We start from the raw sequence: 16,288 nt of genomic DNA, 5'->3' as shown, positions 1-16,288 counted from the left end.
GGTATAAAAATCTTGTGTACAACCTCTTGCAGAAAAACAAATTTTCTCCAAAACCAAAAAATGTAACATATCAGTTATCCACATCTTAACAGTTGGAGGAAGTTGTTCTTTCCATTTGAGAAGAACAAGTCTCCTGGCAATCAACGTTCCAAAGATTATAATAGTTTTTTTTCTTATTGAGATTAGGATCTTGTGGGATTACACCAAATATTGCAGGGATTACAGAAGGTTGTATAGGCCTTTGTAGGATGTCTGAAATTACTTTAAATATTGACTGCCAAAAGTTTTGTAGTTTTACGCAGAACCAAAACATATGCGAGATGGTGGCTGTTCCTTGTTTACATCTGTCACAAATAGTAGAACAAACGTTTTTAACTGGATATCTTTAAGATGAGATCAGCTTCCTGTAGTTTTTCAGTCTCTAAATTCCACCATCAGAACCCCCCCCCAGGAGAATCTGGGGGGTCTTTCTGTTCCTCCACTGTCTGCTTCATCATCTCAGAGACTTCCAGCCACAGATGATGATATCTGCCCCCCCCCCCCAGGCCTGCTGCCACCACAGAGAAACTGCTCACTCTGAAGCATTTGTCTCTGATGGTGTTGTTCGTTTTGTCCTGCGATGCCGCGCTCACACGCCGCGCTCACACGCCGCGCTCACACGCCGCGGTCTGACGTACGTCCTCATGTGATGACCCCTTGATTTACAGAAACATTAAAGTGTTTCTGCTTCCTGTGGAGCATGAAGATGTTCAGACAGAACCTGCACCAGACCTGCTGCCACATTACTACATTTCCCATGATTCCTGAGGCTGCAGTCCTCCTCAGACGTTTCTCACTCTGTGATTCCATCACGTCTTGTCCTTCTCCATCTGGGTTTGAATCCTCTTAGAAGTAGGATGGGGGGGGTCAGCATTGTCGTGTTTGTGGCCATAAAGTGCCGTGCGGAGCTTTCCATTAGGGGGCGTCGTCCCCCGCTGCAGGGAGGAAAACTGCAGTCAGAAATCAGACCAGTTTCAGAGCAGACAGGAAGTGGTGAAGTTCAGTCGCGCTGACTTAGAAAGGGGCGTGGCCTGTGCGCTAACCTATATCACATCAGTTGCTAATGCGCTACACTCTGAACATCCATCAGCTTTTCTGTTTATGGAAGTAAAGGCGACAAATCAAAGATTTTCTGTAGTTGATATTGTGACTCGTTCTGCAGGGACTGGACTGAAAATGGTCTTCTGACCTTTGAAGATGAAACCCGGTACATCCAGGACCGGCGTCAGGAACGCCCGAGGAGCTTTGTGTTCCCTCTAATCCCACAGAGCGTCGGGATTTCAGGCTCCTGTTTCACCCTGAAGCTGACAGTCCAAATCCTGCTGCTCTGGTTCTGATCCATGGGAACGTTTGCTTTCACCAGCTGGAAAACCCGGAGTTTGGCATCTGAAACCCAGATTCCTGCAGACCAACTCCACAGGAAGTCACTTCCACTGCGTGAAGCACTTCCTGTTCCTGCAGGGAGAAGCTGTTCAGCGTGAAGGAGAACACGTTAGCGGGAGAATTATCCGAGCGGGATCAGGATGAGGATCCTGGGAGATTCTGACAGCGCCGGCAGACGGAGAAGGTTCAGAGAAAGTCAGCTTTCCTCAGGAACAGCCGCTGCAGTCCAGCAGGAGAAACGATGTCTCTGATGTTCTCTGGGGAACCAGAAATCTGGGGTTTGACCTCTGACCTTTTGACCTCACATTAACCCCATCAGAAAACAGCTTTGAACTTTCTTCAGCTGCAGAATGTCGAGTCTCTCCATGCGTGACGTCTGCTGCAGGAGACCCACGGTCCAGCACGTGGACTCAGCCGCTCTGGTTCTGGCGTGCCGCTCAGCCACAGGTGTTTGGACGGCTGTCAGCATCAAATCTGCTGTGAAACTCACTTAGTCGTGGTCATTGATCTGCAGCAGATGCAGTGGAGCGGCTTTACAGCGGCGGCGCTGTGCGTGGACGGGGATGGTGAGAGAGGATGAGGGAGGCTCTGCCCCCCGTCCAGGAGAGCAGCTCCGTTCAGATCAGGAGTTTGTTTTATTGATCCGTGATCGGATCTGGATGAGATCTGATTTGAGAGATCAACTTTCCTGCAGGAGCGTCAAACTTCAGCAGGTCCGGTCCGCTCCTCCTCCAGGTTCTGGAAATCTGTTCTAAAACTCCCTGGAACGAAGAACCTCCTCAGAGCCGGTTGGTTCTGGTCCGGTTCCTCCTTCAGGTCGGGGGGGTAACAGTTTCTCATGGACACAAACGCGACAGAAACATCCGTGGTTGCTAGGTTCCGATGTTTGGATAAGGCTTTCAAGGTGTTACTCTTGGTGTTCTGGTTCCTAAATGCTGACCGGGTCAGCCGGTTCTGACAGTTCTGACTCTGTTTCCTGTCCTTTCAGGGGCTGAAGGCGCCGTGTTCAGCAAATCAGTGGAGACGCCACACGTGAGGGCGGAGCCATTCAAAGAGCTGCGGTGAGTCTTCAGAAATTCGGGTCACGGATCCTGGTTCCAGGCCGGATGAGCTCTAAAGCTTTCTTCAGAACCGGACGGGTCCAAATGCTTCAGCTTCACTTCTGTTATTCTCTTCATCCTCCTGGAGAAGATCAGAACTGTTGTTTCTCTGCCGTTTTAAGGTTCTCGTATCGGACCGTCTCCTCAGTCACAAACTCAACACCTTGACACCCCCCCCCCCACGGGAGACAGACAGGCTGGTACCGACAGAACGACCGGGCTTAAGATCAGGAATCAATGTGGCGTTGGAAAAAGCTCTTTTCCACGGTCGGTCGGTTCTGCTCGCTCTGATCTGGGCTTGTAGCCACGCTGAGGATCGATCCCTTCATCTCTGGCAGAACCCCCGGTCCGTTTCCTCTGTCATCAGCACTCTGCTGCTTTAGAGTCCGATTCAGGATCCACACATGAGCGCGGCACGCCCACCAGAACCGGTTCTGTCCTCCAGACGAAGCAGCTTCTGCTGATGATCCGGGTCTGACAGAACCGGAGCTTCATATTGAGGCGCTCCAGCTGTCAGGCTGGGGGGGCAGCCTCCATGTTGGTCATAGACCAGAGAAGATCAAACCGTTTTCAATGGAGGATTTTAACGTTTTTATAAAGTAGTGAAGTCAAACTGAGCCTGAAAGCTTCAGCAGCTTCTGCTTCAAACCGGATCATGTTTGTGTTTTGTTAGAACCCTAAATCACTTTATTTCAACAATAAAACTTTGTTTTTTACACAAGAGAACCGCTTACTTACAAACAAATATTTCTATTTAGAAAAATACTTTAGAATAATAAAAACATTTTTTACAACCAAATAAATTCATAAAAATAAATTATTGTTGAAAATGAAATATGTTTCTACAGAAACCTGATACCTGCAGCTTCATCTTCTGCAGCTTGTTCCTCTGCTTGATGTTTTCGAAATCACCACCACCTTTTACAGCCCCATTCATCTTCACCCCCCCCCCCTCTGTTGCTCTCCTCTTGGCTCCTCCTCCTCTATGCTCCTCCTCTTCTTGGGATTTTGTGACCCTTCAGGGTTGACCTGGAGGTCAGAGTTCACCCCCCCATCAGGGGAAGCAGAAGGAGAAGCCTTCAGCAGATCAGAGGAACATGGAGGCAGCACATGGCAGCGAGGACCAGAAGGAAACCGTGTTTCTCTAGGATTCCAGCACCGATGTGACGGCAGACGGGGGATGGGGGGTATTGATCTCAGAGAGGAAATGAGGTCGTGGCGGTCATAAAAGTATCAGGAGCAGCGGCGAGGAGAGAAATGTGGTTAGGAGCAGGAGGAAGACGCTGTGCGCCGCCGCCCTCTGTGGATCCCGGCGTGTCGATGAGACGGCGTTTCAATTTGCGAGCTTGTAAAGAGGAAACAAAGGAGAGACGCAGAGATTTCATCAGCGGACTCCCCAAGGAGCCAGCTGGGGGGGGCGCCTTTAAACAGGAGTGATGGGGAGACGCAGCTCCTTTATTTTAGACGATAAAAACACCTCTGAGCTGCTGCCAACGTCCCAAACTAGAAACATCCCAGAGCTCCAGCGAGCTGTTAGATTCTAGCTAAAGATCAGCTTTAATGTAATCCTCATATTTGTTACCATGGAAACAAATACAGTGCATCAAAGAAATGCAGCCAAATCCAGAGGGAATCCTCCAGATTTATTTAATCGGAGAAAATCTTCCAGATTCAGATTAAAAAAGAAAATGTTCTCATTTTCTGGATTAGACTTCATCAAGAATTTGCTTCAACAATGCAGACACTTCAGCTGAGATATCTCCTCGTCATCACCGGACGGAGGACGGCTGTGGGGGTGGGGGGGCAGTCATCCCCGTGTCTCCAGATTATGAGTCAGATTATTGCATAACTGTGGCGCTCTGAGAATAATCTGCTGGAGTTTCAGGGATTTTCTTCTGTCTGTGAGCCACTGTCGTACGCAGAAGTGAAGTCTGGCAGCTCTGGACTCTGTGTGGTTGCCATGGTAACAACATCAGTGGTATCAGGTGTTTGCCAGGTGTTCAGTTCCTGCTGGTTTGGAGATGCTGTGTAAATGTTGAGGAGGTCAAGCTTGCCTCTGATCCTGCAGAGAGAACTCTCCATTGAAGCTGCTCCGATGGATCTCCTGATCCCGATAGCTGGCTCGGATCGGTTCGGATCCCTCCGGGTTTGTGTTTCCACTGACAGCTGCTCCCCTGTGTCTCCCCAGGCTGGAGTCTCCCACTCGCTCCCTGCTGATGGAGGCTCCCAAAGGGGTGGAGATCCAGGCCGAAGCCGGAGACATCCGGGCCATCTGCAGGAACGAGCTACGGCTGGAGTCCAAAGACGGAGAGGTGAGCAGTCCATCCAGAGAGTTGGATCGGAACGCAGCCGGACCCTTTAGCTTTAGGAAAACACACGATCTCCTACTGGAATAAAATCAGGAAACGTTTATGATAACAGCATCATCCCAGAGTCAGAAAATGTCTTTACTCTGCAAACATCCCCAATGAATCCTCCAAAAACACACAGGCTGGGATTTTAGGAGCTTCCTGCTCTGGGTTACCATGGCAACCATCAGTCCATGTAGACAGAGGGATGAGAGGTTCACAGGATTTAAAGGACCTTCATTCAATTCCCAGATTTCAAGACGATTCTGATCCATTCCTCCATCGTTCCTTTCTGAGGTTCTTTGGACCACAAACAGTGAAGGTTCATCTCTACATAGACATGTCCCAGAATCAGGGTCAGAGGTCAAGCTCAGGAGGACAGATTTAGAGCAACGTAGAACATGTGTTCTCCTTCGCTTGATTTGTTGTGGTTCGTATGGCAACAACATCCAGGTATGTCATGAGTTTATACCCAGATGACCAGAAATCATTAGGAATGCTTTTATTGTTTATTCTACTCATTTTTAAAGCTCCATTTCACAGTTTTCTTAAAAATAGCTTCATTAACTGTGATGATGCAATCCCATTCAATCCAGATTATCCTAATAAACATTTTATCTTTACGGTTTACAAACAGCTGATGAGACTAACGGATCACATGGAAGGTATTTTAGTCCTAGAAAAAGGGAACAGTAGAGAAGAAAACGACTGTAGACCCGGTCTCAGCAAGGGGCGTGGCATCTACAGTTTGAGGGCGGGGCATCTGCTGCTCAATGCTTCATGCTAATGCTTCAAGTTGTTGTTGGAAGCTGCATTCAAGAACGCACTAACCAGGGTTTCATGAATGCAGATTCAGCCTGTGGAGTTCACAAACAGGAAGTAGCAGGGAGGGGCTTCTCCTTACTTCCTTTCCTACGCCATGAGCCCGAGGATGGACATGAACACTGTAGTAGAGACATGTGAACGTGAGAGTTCTGAACCGTTTACATCCACGCTTTTAAATGAAGTCTCTGCTTGAACTGGAGTCTCCACGGCTGGTGTGAAGGTTCCTGTTGAGGACAGGAGAGACGGAGGGTTTCTGACCTTCAGACCGCCATCTTTGTCACGTCACCACGGTGGCCCTACAGACTGATGGGCTTCAGTTTGTCTGAAAAGTTAATTTTTTAACGATAAATGTTTCATGTTTCACTCAGACGGGTTCTCTGAACACAGTTTTGTTCCTCTAAAGGACAAACTTCTCTAATTTACTTTGCTAGGAGTCGCGTTTTTCTTTTTTATTATGGACTTTGTGAGGTTCCCATGGAGACTGTAGGAAGTGGGCGGAGCTACTGAGTTTAAAGGTCTGTCATCAGTTTGAGTGAGTCAGCAGAACAGGATGGTTCTATCTAGAACCTCTCCATCTCTGAGCTCCTCCAGGCTCTGCCCCTTCAGAGAAGCAGGTTTCCCTCCCCAGGTCTGACTGCAGCTGGGGGGGGGTAAAGGTGACCCTCTCATTAAAGCAGCTCCTCAGCCCCGCCTGCTCGCCGTCTCCTGCTGGATTCATGGCCGTGTGGTCAGAAATGAAATGTGGGGGCGGAGCCAATAATTACAGTCACGCTCTCACACTCCATTAGTGCTGCAGATATCTATTAGTCAAAGTGTCTTACAGCTCGCCGTCTGTGTCCGGACGGCGCCGCAGTAACAGAGCGGTTCTGCTGTTGGACACGCAGACTGGACCAGAACCACCGGCAGACCGGACCTGAGGACACGACTTCTGTCCGACCGACCCGACCGACGGGGTTAATCCCACTGGGTCCTCACACGCTCGGAACGTTCCCTCTGCTGTGGTTTGGATCAGAACCCCCAGAACCATGATCTCAGTCAGCATTTGGGTCGGCGGTGGTCTTTGTCTGCTGAACCTCACATCCTCATCACCACCGCAAACTTCCGGTCTGAGGCCTGAACCTGAACAAATCCGAAAGCAGAACGGACCGGAACCACAGAACTTTTTCCATTGACTCTGTGGGTCAGACTCCCCCCTGTGGTGGACAGATGTAACTGCAAGACCGTTTAAATAACCTTCAGTTGACTGAACCGCGTCGAACCCGCTTCTGTCAGGAGCGTTCAGTTAGACCAAAGGGGCCTGAGGGGCGGAGCTCCAGTGGCATCAGATATTGTTTGATGTGCAGTCAACCAATCAGACGTCAGCATTTGGGTCAGGTGTCTGAAAGGTGAAGCCGTTCTTCTCGTTCAGTTTTGAGGAACTAAAGTGAAACTTGCAGGAAGCTCCGCCTCCTCTCCTCATTGGAAGCAGGTCATGTGTCCCCCCCCCTCCATGGGAAATGATCTGCGGGTCAGCAGTGGCCCGGTGGGGGTCAGCTGAGACCGTCCTTTGAGAAGGTTTTGGGTCATTTCCTGCCGAGGCGTCGCTCCTGCAGCTCCTCTAGTAGAATTCCTGCTCCTCCCAGAGGCAGCAGGAGGCCGGTGGGGGGGCTGTGGAATGATGGAGGGGGTAAAATGAATTATGGGATGTTCTGCTGTTATTTCTCTGTGGAGTCAGACGTCTGGAGTCAGCAGTTTTTCTGCTTTTTCCGACTAACTGAATCCCCTTCCAGTCCGTTCCTGCGGTTCCCCGCCGGTGGTGTCACCCCCCCCCACCTTCAACCACACAGATGCAGGTGATGAGAACTGGCAGGTAAATCACCTGCGTGTCATGTGACCTCCATGACAGCTCAGGAGTTTGTACATGCAGGACGACAGATATTCTAAATCGTCTTCAGGGAAGTTCTCCGTTTTCTGTCCTAAACTTTAACGTTGGTTTTGCGTCTCTGTCCGAACATTCTGGTTACCTGAACCAGGTGAGTTTCTACAACAGGAGGCAGAAAGGACGGCAGGTGTAGGGCTTTGACCAGAACCCTCAAACATCTTGACCCGTTGGTGACGTCTCCCCCTCTCCCCTCAGATCGCTCTGGACGCTCAGTGGATCCGCCTCCTGAGGCTGCCGGAGGGGAAGGCCTCCGGCGGCTCCTCGTCTTCAGGGACCCGCCAGACTGTCTATGAGGTTTGCGTTTGCCCCAATGGGAGGCTTTTTCTGTCCCAGGCCGGAACCGGATCCACCTGCCAGATCAACAACAACGTCTGCCTCTAGAACCGGACCGGACTCTCTGATCCACTAACAGAAACAGACCCCGCCTCCCGGACGGATTCCCACTGAGACTGCCAGAGCTGAAAACACCCCGCTTCCAGACGCTCTCGCACAGCGCCGGGGAGGTTCTGGATTCACGCCGCAGATGAGACGGCTGCTGTCCGGGTCTGCCGGAACCAACACAGAGACAGCGGCCGGATCCAGACACTATCCACACGAACTGATCTGTTCCCCTCTGTTCAGAACCAGAACCAGCAAGGTGTCACCACGGCAACAGCTCCTCCTCTCCATCATTAACTCTTCCTTCTGATTGGACGCTCCTTCCAAACAAACCATACCAGTTTAGTTCGAATCAGAACATTTCTGACAGTTCTGGAGTCAAACACCAGAAATCGTGATGCATTCAGGCCCTGTAGGAATTTACAGCAGTCGTGATAAAGTAAATTCATTCAGCGTTTTTGGAGAAATTCTGATTTTTCTGACACTAATTAGTCTAAAAATATGGAATTTCCTGATCTTCAAGGCAGCTAATGACCTTTAACCCTTTCACAGAGAAAGTCTCACAAACTGCTGCCCGTCTTTAAAGGGTAACCAAACACTAAATCCATGTTTTGGCGGCTTTAAAAGTTCTACCTGTTAACACATTTTTGACAAATTAAAATAAACTTGCTGAACTCCTGAAAATATGGAAGAATAATTTATTTCAAGCCAGTAGAGAAATCTTTAATGTTTTTGGTTTCGTTCAGAGCGGAAGCAGCTCGATTCATATTTGCATGGATTGGCGTTAAGGAATTAAAGGAAAACATCATCAACGTAAAAGGAGATTTCCTGATCTGGATCCAAACTTTAGGAAAAACTGAAAACAGAGAAAATTTAAAGTCACTGAAATTAATGAAACAAAACAAGCAAAGAAGCATCTGGAATTTCCCACATACAGTGAATGCAGCATGGTGTCACTCTGATGGTGGGTGGAGCTATGATCTGTTTGCAGAAGACTCAAATATCATCTCTGCAGAAGCACCAGAGTGGGCCAAAGGCTGTGTTTACCTGTTCTACCTGGACAGGTGACGCATGTCGGCTGAAAGCAAAGTTATCAACAACAACACAACGTAAACAAACACGAGAGTTTAAAGTAAACATCAACAACCTAACAGGGTAAAAACCCAGCAGAGATAAAGATCGTCTTCACTGTTCGAGAGGATTCTCCAGCAGGTGTGTTTCCTCTGGACAGGTTAGTCTTCCTCCTAAGCTCACCTGTTTGGTTTGTTGCTGATTCCTGCTCGGTTTTCGGCCCCCGGCTGTGGATTCAGGTTCTGTCCCAACAGGTTTAGCTGAAGGCTAAAGCACAACCACGTCTAAGCTCCGCCCCCTCCAGAACATCAAAGATCCGTTTGCTCAGACGTTCCACCAATCCGCCTCGATGTGTTTCTCCTCCAGTGCCAGACTGAGAGGAGATGCTCATATAGAGCTCCACCCCTTTTCCTGACGGAGGTGTTCACCTGTTCTGGTTCTGGTTCTGGTTCCGACGGGCCGCTCTGTTGGGAGGGGGGAACCTGTGCCTTACGTCAATGCACTCGTGGCAGAAGAAGAAGCACATCACACGGACTCTTTTGGCGTCCAGCCGTCACCGCCATCGGCTTCATCAGACTCCTCCCCCTGAGCGAATGCAAAGACCTTCGGCGCCTCTGTCCACGCCATCAGAGCGGCAGTTTTTGTTGGTCACCAGATGTTTGTGGTATGCAGTGATGTGTGAAGAAGTCTCACCCGTACTCCTGTGGTCTGAACTCCAAATCTATGCATGTTTGACCCTCTTCAGTTTACAGGTGAGAAAATCACCTGGACACCTTTGATTTACGAGCTTTAATTTCACTTCTGAGCTGAACCTTTTCCCACGGTGGATTTGCTGCGTCGCTACAGTAGAAACAGGACGTTTGTCCACGCTGAGCCCAGATTTACATCGTACATCTCGCTGAGCGCTCGCCGGCGCCATCGAGCTGCTTCAGGAGGAAGTTTCGTAACAGTTTTCTGCTCCTCTTCCTCTGAATCGCGGTGCTTTGGTCTCATGCCTCTCGCTCTGATCAGACCAGAGACGTCTGAGTAGAAGCTGCAGGAACTGTCCTGGAGATAAAAACTCCAGCCACAGTTTCATGAGTCCAACAGCAGCTCTGAGTCCGGATTCCTGAAGGAGACGGACTCGTTACAGCAGACCAGATCCATTTGGTCTGGTCTGCTGTAACCCGTTAACACCAGAGTTTTCACCGGCGACAGGAAACAAGAATGAACTCTTCAACCGTTTATGTAATCAACGTAAATCCAGCGGATTCTGATGCAGAGAAAAGGAGCTTTTTACTGTCCTACAGTGTTTTTCTCTGCCTCAGAATCCGCTGGAATTATGTTGATTCCAGTTACGGTTGAATAGTTCCAGTAATCCAAACATTAGCTAAGGGTCACATGAGGTCAATCCCAACAGAGACGCAAAACCTGGAAATCCTGCAGTTCCAGCAGCTGCTCATTGGGGGCGCTATAGTCTGAACCAAACCGGAACAAAACAGAAAGAATCTGGTCCACCTGCTCCTCTCTGCTCCTCCTTTACCCAGCATGCATTTCCAAACTCCTTCATGGTTCTTGCATCTTCAGGTTAACGTTGAGTTTGGTTCTCCTCCAATCACAGACTTTACAGAACCTCCTCCCTTTGGTTCTCTTCCTCCGTTTGGTTCTCCTCCTCCCTTTGGTTCTCCTCTCTTTGGTTCTCCTCCAATCACAGAGTTTACAGCACCTCCTCACTTTGGTTCACCTGATCCCTTTGGTTTTACTTCTCTTTGGTACTCCTCTCGTTGGTTCTCCTCCTCCCTTTGGTTCTCCTCCCCTTTTGTTCTCCTCCCTTTTGTCCTCCTCTCTTTGGTTCTCCTCTCATTGGTTCTCTTCCTCCGTTTGGTTCTCCTCCTCCCTTTTTTTCTCCTCTCTTTGGTTCTCCTCCAATCACAGAGTTTACAGCACCTCCTCTCGTTGGTTCTCCTTCTCCCTTTGGTTCTCCTCCTCTCTTTTGTCCTCCTCACTTTGGTTCTCCTCTCGTTGGTTCTCCTCTCGTTGGTTCTCCTCCTCCTTTTGGTTCTCCTCCCTTTGGTTCTCCTCCTCCGTCTTAGAAATCTTTGCGATAAGTTGGGCCGTCGTCTTCGTTCTCAATGACTCCAGATTCCAGTGGAGCGTTACCATTACCCATAATCCCCTGGGCTGCTACAAGCTAGGCTCATTATTGAAGATCATTTTATCCAAGTCATTTCATTTTATTGATTTTATTTTCATTTGAACAAACAAACCCGTTAAAAAGTTCTGACCCGTTTGTGCTGCAGCTAAAGCTTCCCTGCTGTGACCTCGCTGACGTTAGACGGGATTATCAGGAACCGGTTCCACAAACAGAAACACCTTCATTGAGTTCATGGACTAAAAGGTTCAGCAGCAAAAACGTCAAAGATCCAAACCAGAACCGATGTGCTGAATCCTCGTCTCCGTTCAGGTGTTCACCTCTCAGGCGGATCCTGTTGGTTATTTACCATCACACAAAGACAAACGTCTTTTTGGGGAAAGTTCCAGAAAATCCACCGTAACACAAACCTGTAAACAACAACAATCTGTGTTTTTCAGCTCTGATGTTCAGTTTAATTTCACTCGGTCAGGACCGTCGCCTCCTGTTGTTGTTCCACAAAACTCTTGATGTGTTTGTTTTTGATGTAAACAAGAGGTAAAGAAGTTTTTTATTCCTGTAAATAATGTAAACACGCCGGTGTGTCGGCGTGACGACGGGCTTCAGCACTGACAGAAGAGAAGCCGAGCTTTTTTGGAGAACCTTTTTTATGTAAATCAGGACGTGATTTTTCTACTAAAAGACAAAGTGATGCTGAAGGACGCTCATCCACTCTGCATGTACAGAACCGTCTCCATGCTCATCCGTGGAGCGCTCGGCGTTCCCGTTTCCTTCCTTTCCGTCCAGGTCTTTGCATTCTCTGTGTGGGACTTCTCCAGGTCGGTTTGTGTTCACTTTACGTTCTTCTGCTCCTTCCAGGTTCTAAGAACACCTGGAAGGAGCCGGTGAACACGGTGAGAAGAGCGGTTCTGGTTCTGTTGGATTTACAACAGCAAACTTTTAGAATTTTCGATGAAAATACAGAGAAAAGTCCCAAACTTTTGTAACCAGCAGCCGAACCGTTCTTCCCGCGCCGTGTTCACGCCGACCGCCGTCTTCTGTTGTGACCGGATCACATCATTCAGTCTGAAACTGCCCTTCATGGAGTTTTCAGTGATGCCACAATAAACAGGCATTCTTCCACTTTGTTGCTGTGATTATTTCTCTGTGTGACCTGTGGAGGATAAACATGAATTCATGTCTGATCAGAATCATGTTCGTACATGTGGGTAACGTAGAAAAGGCCAACACAGAATATCTGTTTACAATAAACTCTTAATGAAAGTTAAAAACCTTCAGAGAGTCCGAGATGAAGTAAATCATCTGTAGGAACGGGTCGCTCACACAGAACCAGTTTGAGTTTGTCTTTACAGTTCCTTCAGAGACCACTAGGGGGCGGCTGCAAACCCAGTCCTGTCATGAGCTGCTCTTTGGTTTCTGGAGACGCTGACCTCCATGTTTGACCCTCAGTCCTAATGTTGGACTGGAACGTTAACTCAAAGCACGCACCGACTTCAGGAGCTTCTAAAGATTCCTCTCTGGGAAATGGAGAGACTGAAGCTGGAGATGTTGATGTTCTACTGAGATGATTCATTTGTCCACAATAAGAGCTGATCAATAATTATGAGGGATGATGGGAAAAAAAAATCACACCACCATTGCTGCAGACCAGAACGGAGCACGACATCAGAGGAGAAACCTCCATCACAGGTGAGACTTCTTCTTCTGTGGTGTTTAAAGGACCGTTTGGGCCTCAATAACCCAGTAAGACCAGCACCATGTTTCCTGATCCACAGCCTGGAACAGGAACGTAGAGCAACGCTGAGATGTCTGATATTTAACTTTAACACTCAGTGACAGTACGTTTTGTTTTCTTACTGCACCAGAGGAAAAGTTCCAGACTTACAAACATGGACTTCAGGTCTTGAAGCGGATCTTAGATGGTAAAATGTGGTCAAAGACGAACCAGAAAAGCCCAGACAGGAGGAAAGGTTTGTCTAAACTCCTCACAGAAACCCTGATTCTACAGCAGAGACTGTGTTACAGAAAGTACTGATCCAGAAGGTCCATTACCCATGAGTACAAACGAGTTTCAAACTATAAAAACATCATTTTCTGAAGAGGAAGTGGATGCTCTGCAGAGACGTCTCCAGCTGATTTTCTCCGGAGCGGGTCAGAAAACGTCACAGAGTTCACTTGCAAAGAGGAGATTCAAACGGTGATCCTCAGTGAGAACGGGTCTGTAGAACCAGAAGTTGGACCTTCACAACATTAAAACAGCGGTTGGATCCAAACCTCTGCTGGCAGGAGAGGTTGAAGTCAACCAGGAAACAGTAGATTAAGATGCAAAAATAGGGAGGTTCGATTTTATTTTGAAAAATTTACTGTTACTAAAGTGTTTCCTGTTTGGAACTACTGAAGACACGTTTGCTGACACGATGAGCACACCTGTTTGTGAGGTGAACAGGTAGTCTGTAGACATGTCAGTGAGAGATTCACATCCACACTTTTGTTCAGCTTTTGTTTTGAAAGGTCAGTAAGGGAAGTGTAGTTATTATTGAAGGTCCACTCGTCCGATCCGGTTCCCGCGGTTCTTGTGGAGCGGCTGAAATGTATGAATTTATTGTTTTTATGTCAGATAAATTTGTCTTAGACGGTTTGCTTCACCAGGAGTCGCTAAAGTTTCCTCTGTTCACTTTTCCTGAAGTTACGGTTCCGTTTGTCTGAAAATGGCGGTGAACGGAAGTTAGCTTAGCTTAGCTAGCAGCTGTTAGCTTGATCTTTTTCTAAAATCTCAACTTGACAAACGTTATTAAAACACATTTTAAGCATTTTCCTTAACATCAATCAAAATCTGGCTCAAATAAGTGTATTTTCTCTTCTTGAATATGATGTAAAAATATACTCTATAATCTTTTTTTTCTTTTTGTTATCTATTCATCATTTGTATTATTTTTTTTGTAAAAATTTAGTTTAAAAAGTGATTGCTAGATAAATTCTAATCAGATTTTAATTAATTAATTTATTTAGAAATCCTCAGTAAACTCGAACAAAGTCAGAGTTTTGTCCATTTTGTTTCTTTTGTTGTTATAACTTTGTTTTTATTTTATTTTAGCAGAACCTTGAAAAATGAGAATTCAAATTCAGTTCCTGTCATGCTGGACCACAGGAGGAGGAGAGTCGGTCTGACCAGCATCCACCTGAACCCGGACCCTTCAGGTATGTGAGCGGAGCAGGACCTGCTCCACCTTTGCTCCTCCCGTTTCCATGGAAACAGCAGGTAAAAAGCTCATGTAGGAAGCAGTGGATGAAGGTCTCGCTCTTGTTATTGACAGAACTTTGTGGCTCCAAATGTAACTAAATATAGTATACACTAATTTTATGTCACGTATTCCTGTTTTATCCAAATTATAATTGTGTAACAAATTTAATGTTTTTTTTTTCTTACAATGAATGAAAAATAACAAATAGTTAAAATGCTCATTGAGCCTGTTTGCCTCAGGCTTTGCTTTCAAAACTCTTTCAGGTTTTTGTAAATCTGTATTATTTATGTATTAAGTTTTAGTGAAACGAACCTTCTCAGAAAAGTGAACCAAAAGTCAAATCTTTTCTAAACAAACCCTCTGCTCTTCCCTTTGGGGAGGAGAGAACATAAAAAGATAAAGTCACATTAAAATAGAAAACGGTTCAAGCAAAGTTCAGCTAATAAATGATGGACCAAACCACACCAGTAAATAGAGATGTGCAGCAGACTCCACAAACAGTCCAGTGAAAGTCAACTTTCTTTTTAATGACCGTCTTTTTGCTCCATGGGGTGAAAGTATTTGAATTTCTGCAGCCAGAATTTCAGAACTTTGGTTCAGGGAAAGTTCTGCTTCATTCCAGCTACTCCTTTTCAGAATTTAATACATTCAAAATACAGTATTTATTGCTAAAGTAGTCAACTAAGAAGAGTTTTCCACTGAATATAATGATGGGATCTCCTCATCTTCGTCAAGCATTTCATTGTTTTAGTTCTTTCGTGTTCAGCCTCTTGAATTAAATTAGGATCTACAGTAAAAGTGGAAGATCGGTCCGTGACGCTGGATTTAATCCACGCAGGAGTCAGCCGTCGCCTCATCTCCTCTTTTTCCGGGACATCTTCAGCATCATCTTCACTGCGTTAATCTCATGTGTGAAATCGGCTCCCAGATCGCCGTCTCTGTTCAGACCAACCAGCAGATGTGCAAATGAAAACCGTTGAGGCAAAAGGGAGAAAGTGGGAGAGAAAAGCCGGAGCCTTTTGGCAGCGTAAAGTAGAACAACTGTCTGCTGCTGTAAACCCAGAACCGCGTCTACAAATGCTTACATAAGTCCGGGCCTTCTGCTGTCATTAGTGTCATTTGACTGTGTGTGCTGAGCTCGGCCCGGCTCGGGATCCTCGTGTGCTCTCCCAGTTATCAGCACAGATTAAAGCAGCTCCGCAGTTTGATCTGTTTCCGAGCCGCCGGAGGTTTGGAAGCGGCCTTTCAGCGTGCTGACTCATTAGCCGGTGGGCTGTGGCGGCAGATTCCTCCAAAGCGTGGAGTTTAGGAGAAAAACTGCAGGTCTGAGTCCACCTGGAGGCTTTGATTCTCCCGTTTCAGTGGCCGTTTCTTCTTCAGTCAGGACGTCTGCAGGCCGTTTTAACAGGCAAATACTTCCAATAAATTCGAAACAGCCGAGCTTTGATGATGGATGCCCTCAAAGATGCTCCTGGTCAAGACTAAAGGTTCATAGGTCTGTTCCTGCTCTTCATTCTTCTTCTGTCTTATTTCTAGTCTCTTGTCTGTTTGGGTTTACACCTCTCCTCCTCAGTACTGAGGGAAATTCAAGCTGGATGGAGTCAGAGCTGCACAAAAGTTCCTGAATAAATGTTTAGTTTGGACTGACAGGAAGCGGGATCGATTCGAGTTCTGATGGACAGAAACTTTTGATCCTTTCAGTTCCAGCAGCATCCTCTCTGCAGATAATCCTCCTCACAGATCCATCGGACATCAATTCTTTTGATCGGGAGTGTCAGAAAAAAGCTGCAGGCTTTGTCGCTAATATGAAGAACACAAATATGTGACTCAGTTCAACTTGATGGAATTAC

At 47.1% G+C, this 16,288-nt stretch overlaps 2 protein-coding genes across 8 annotated transcripts in view; both read left to right on the top strand.

The window, feature by feature from the left end:
- Positions 1-12,318, top strand: part of sgcd (sarcoglycan, delta (dystrophin-associated glycoprotein)) — a 156,359-nt gene extending 144,041 nt beyond the window's left edge. For all 7 annotated transcript variants that reach the window (XM_024262426.2, XM_036215113.1, XM_024262436.2 and 4 more), the window contains 3 exons: positions 2,411-2,483; positions 4,711-4,834; positions 7,812-12,318. In XM_024262426.2, the coding sequence (XP_024118194.1) occupies positions 2,411-2,483; positions 4,711-4,834; positions 7,812-7,997 (383 nt within the window). In that variant the 3' untranslated portion in view covers positions 7,998-12,318. The remainder of the gene's footprint in view (positions 1-2,410; positions 2,484-4,710; positions 4,835-7,811) is intronic.
- Positions 12,319-13,477: 1,159 nt separating this feature from the next.
- si:dkeyp-23e4.3 (rho GTPase-activating protein 7) overlaps positions 13,478-16,288 on the top strand; it is a gene marked incomplete in the record, with an annotated part of 69,825 nt that continues 67,014 nt past the window's right edge. Inside the window, 2 exon segments of the mRNA XM_024262387.2 lie at positions 13,478-13,642; positions 14,291-14,394. Of these exon segments, the coding sequence (XP_024118155.1) occupies positions 13,614-13,642; positions 14,291-14,394 (133 nt within the window).

The sequence above is a fragment of the Oryzias melastigma genome, linkage group LG14 (assembly GCF_002922805.2).
Source record: "Oryzias melastigma strain HK-1 linkage group LG14, ASM292280v2, whole genome shotgun sequence".
NCBI classification, from domain to species: domain Eukaryota; kingdom Metazoa; phylum Chordata; class Actinopteri; order Beloniformes; family Adrianichthyidae; genus Oryzias; species Oryzias melastigma.
The sequence above is the reverse complement of the archived record's forward strand: the minus strand, read 5'-3'. Positions and strand labels throughout refer to the sequence as shown.